General features: G+C 45.0%; 1 protein-coding gene across 5 annotated transcripts in view; it reads left to right on the top strand.

The window, feature by feature from the left end:
* abcc9 (ATP-binding cassette, sub-family C (CFTR/MRP), member 9) overlaps positions 1 to 2,167 on the top strand; it is a 35,030-nt gene that overhangs the window by 22,809 nt on the left and 10,054 nt on the right. For all 5 annotated transcript variants that reach the window (XR_001776321.1, XR_001776319.1, XR_001776320.1 and 2 more), the window contains 3 exons: positions 485 to 592; positions 881 to 1,001; positions 1,497 to 1,627. Coding sequence is in view for 1 of the 5 variants with exons in the window: in XM_017303474.1 (XP_017158963.1) it covers positions 485 to 592; positions 881 to 1,001; positions 1,497 to 1,627 (360 nt within the window). In the remaining 4 variants the exon portion in view is untranslated. The remainder of the gene's footprint in view (positions 1 to 484; positions 593 to 880; positions 1,002 to 1,496; positions 1,628 to 2,167) is intronic.

Genomic DNA, 2,167 nt, shown 5'->3' with positions numbered 1-2,167 from the left:
CATTTTGACCTGCTTCAATTTTCCGCCGCAACACGCAAACGTCCCCATTCACTCAGTGCGTTATAGTTATAGTTCCACATCGCTTAGGATTTGTTGCTGCGCGTTTGGCAGAGKGAAGGAAAGAGGAGACCAGCTGCACAGGCAGGCTGAGAAATGAGATGCAGGTGATCGGCAACAAGAGACAATGACTGCCGATCACCGATCATACACTTTTTCACAGAAATCGGCCGATTATGATCGGTGGCCGATCGATCGGCACAGAAATTTTCCTCTGATGGGTTAATTATGTTCACGTCGGTTCAAAAGGCGAATAAATAAATTCATAAACATGAAAACAATGGATCTGAACTCATTGAACCCATTTTCCCATTAATTACCGTTTTTATTCATTCCAGTGAACTGAACTGTTTTTTCAGAGCCGGTTCTGAGACGTTGCTAAAACCCGGAGGTGTTTTCTTCTTCTTCTTCTCTCATTGGGGTTCAGGACTACCTGGGCGCTGTGATCGTCCTGACGGTGGCCGTCGCCTCCATCTGGACCTGTCGGGACGACGCCAAAGGCCTGGTGGGCCTCGGCCTGACCTACGCCCTCACGGTGAGTCGCTGAGCGTCGGCTCTCATCCTGGACATTTCTGTTCATTTGGATGATTCTGGCTCATTGTAGCCAATAAAAATGTATTTTTAATGAAGTTTTGTGGGCCTACTGCAGTATTTACACTCGGTACTTGTTCTGCTTACTTTAATAGACCGCCTAAAAATCCTCTCAAAGCGGCTGGTATTCATTACTTGTTCATCCTTCCACTCAACTTTCTATGAACATGCTTGGATTGAGCTGTGAAGATGAGAGAAAAGGTGGTTCAGGTTTTGTTTGTGTTTTTTGCAGATCACCAACTACCTGAACTGGGTCGTGAGGAACTTGGCCGACTTGGAGGTCCAGATGGCAGCGGTGAAGAAGGTCAACAGCTTCCTGGGCACGGAGTCCGAGAACTACGAGGGATCGATGGGTAACTTCTGCTCATCCGGATGGAAAATATCAGATTTATTCCTCACTAATTAATCTGCAGGTTTTTCATTTAACCACTTAAATAGTCTGTGAATGTAAACAAATACCTCAATTCCTTTTTTAAATCAGGAAATAAACGTTTTATTGCCCGAAATTCCTTCCTTTTAATTTGAATCTTAAAATTTTAGATGCAAAATGTATGAATTTGATGATGTCATTGACCGATTAATCGCGATTAAAGCGATTAATCATTTCAGCCGTATGGTTTTTAATGAATATTAAGGAATTTCTACATAAAACAAGCTCAGATCTTGTTGAAAAGTTACTTATAAGTTAATTTAATCTTATTTAAAGTGCATTAATAAAAATGTTCTGCTGGATGTTGTGTTTTTGCAGTGCAGAGCCACTGGCAGTGGTTCTTGTTTCCTCGCTGCTGTGATCTCAGACATGCAGATGGTAAAATGCTGAGTGTTTCTTTCTTGCCCTCTGGCTGCAGACGCCTCTCAGGTCCCTGAGAACTGGCCTCACGACGGCGAGATAAAGATCCACGACCTGTGTGTGCGCTACGACCCCATGCTCAAGCCCGTGCTGAAGCACGTCAACGCCTACATCAAGCCGGGCCAGAAGGTAATTAACGCGACGCTGCGAAAGACCGACTGGCCGTTAATGAAACCAGAAGTTACCTCCAGGCTGCATTCACGGAGCAACTGAGGCTGAAAGTTGCACAGCAGTGACAGATTTCTGCATAGCTGGTAATTCACACACCTGCAGCTTTTCTGTCGGCTTTGGTGTTGAATGTTAGTGAGTAGAATGTTTCATTAGATGTTTCCATGTGGCTGCAGTTTGAAAAAAACATGGGAGAGGATCTAGTATTCGAGATTCACATTGTGAATGTTTTTGTTTTTTTTTGGTTTAAACCGGTTCTAAAAATCATTTTAAAAAAACCACCAGTTTGTTTTTTTGGTGTCTGAAAAATGATCCATTACAAAAACCTTCGGAAGGTTGAGTCACACTGCTCCGTTGCCTAGCAACCCCAGTGGAGCCCCCCCCCCCCGTTGCCTAGCAACCCCAGTGTGGCCCGCTCCGTTGCCTAGCAACCCCAGTGTAGCCCGCTCCGTTGCCTAGCAACCCCAGTGTAGCCCGCTCCGTTGCCTAGCAACCCCAGTG

The sequence above is a fragment of the Poecilia reticulata genome, unplaced genomic scaffold, assembly GCF_000633615.1.
Source record: "Poecilia reticulata strain Guanapo unplaced genomic scaffold, Guppy_female_1.0+MT scaffold_291, whole genome shotgun sequence".
In the NCBI taxonomy this organism is placed as follows: Eukaryota; Metazoa; Chordata; class Actinopteri; order Cyprinodontiformes; family Poeciliidae; genus Poecilia; species Poecilia reticulata.
Note: the sequence above shows the minus strand (reverse complement) of the source record. Positions and strands in the feature narration are given on the sequence as shown.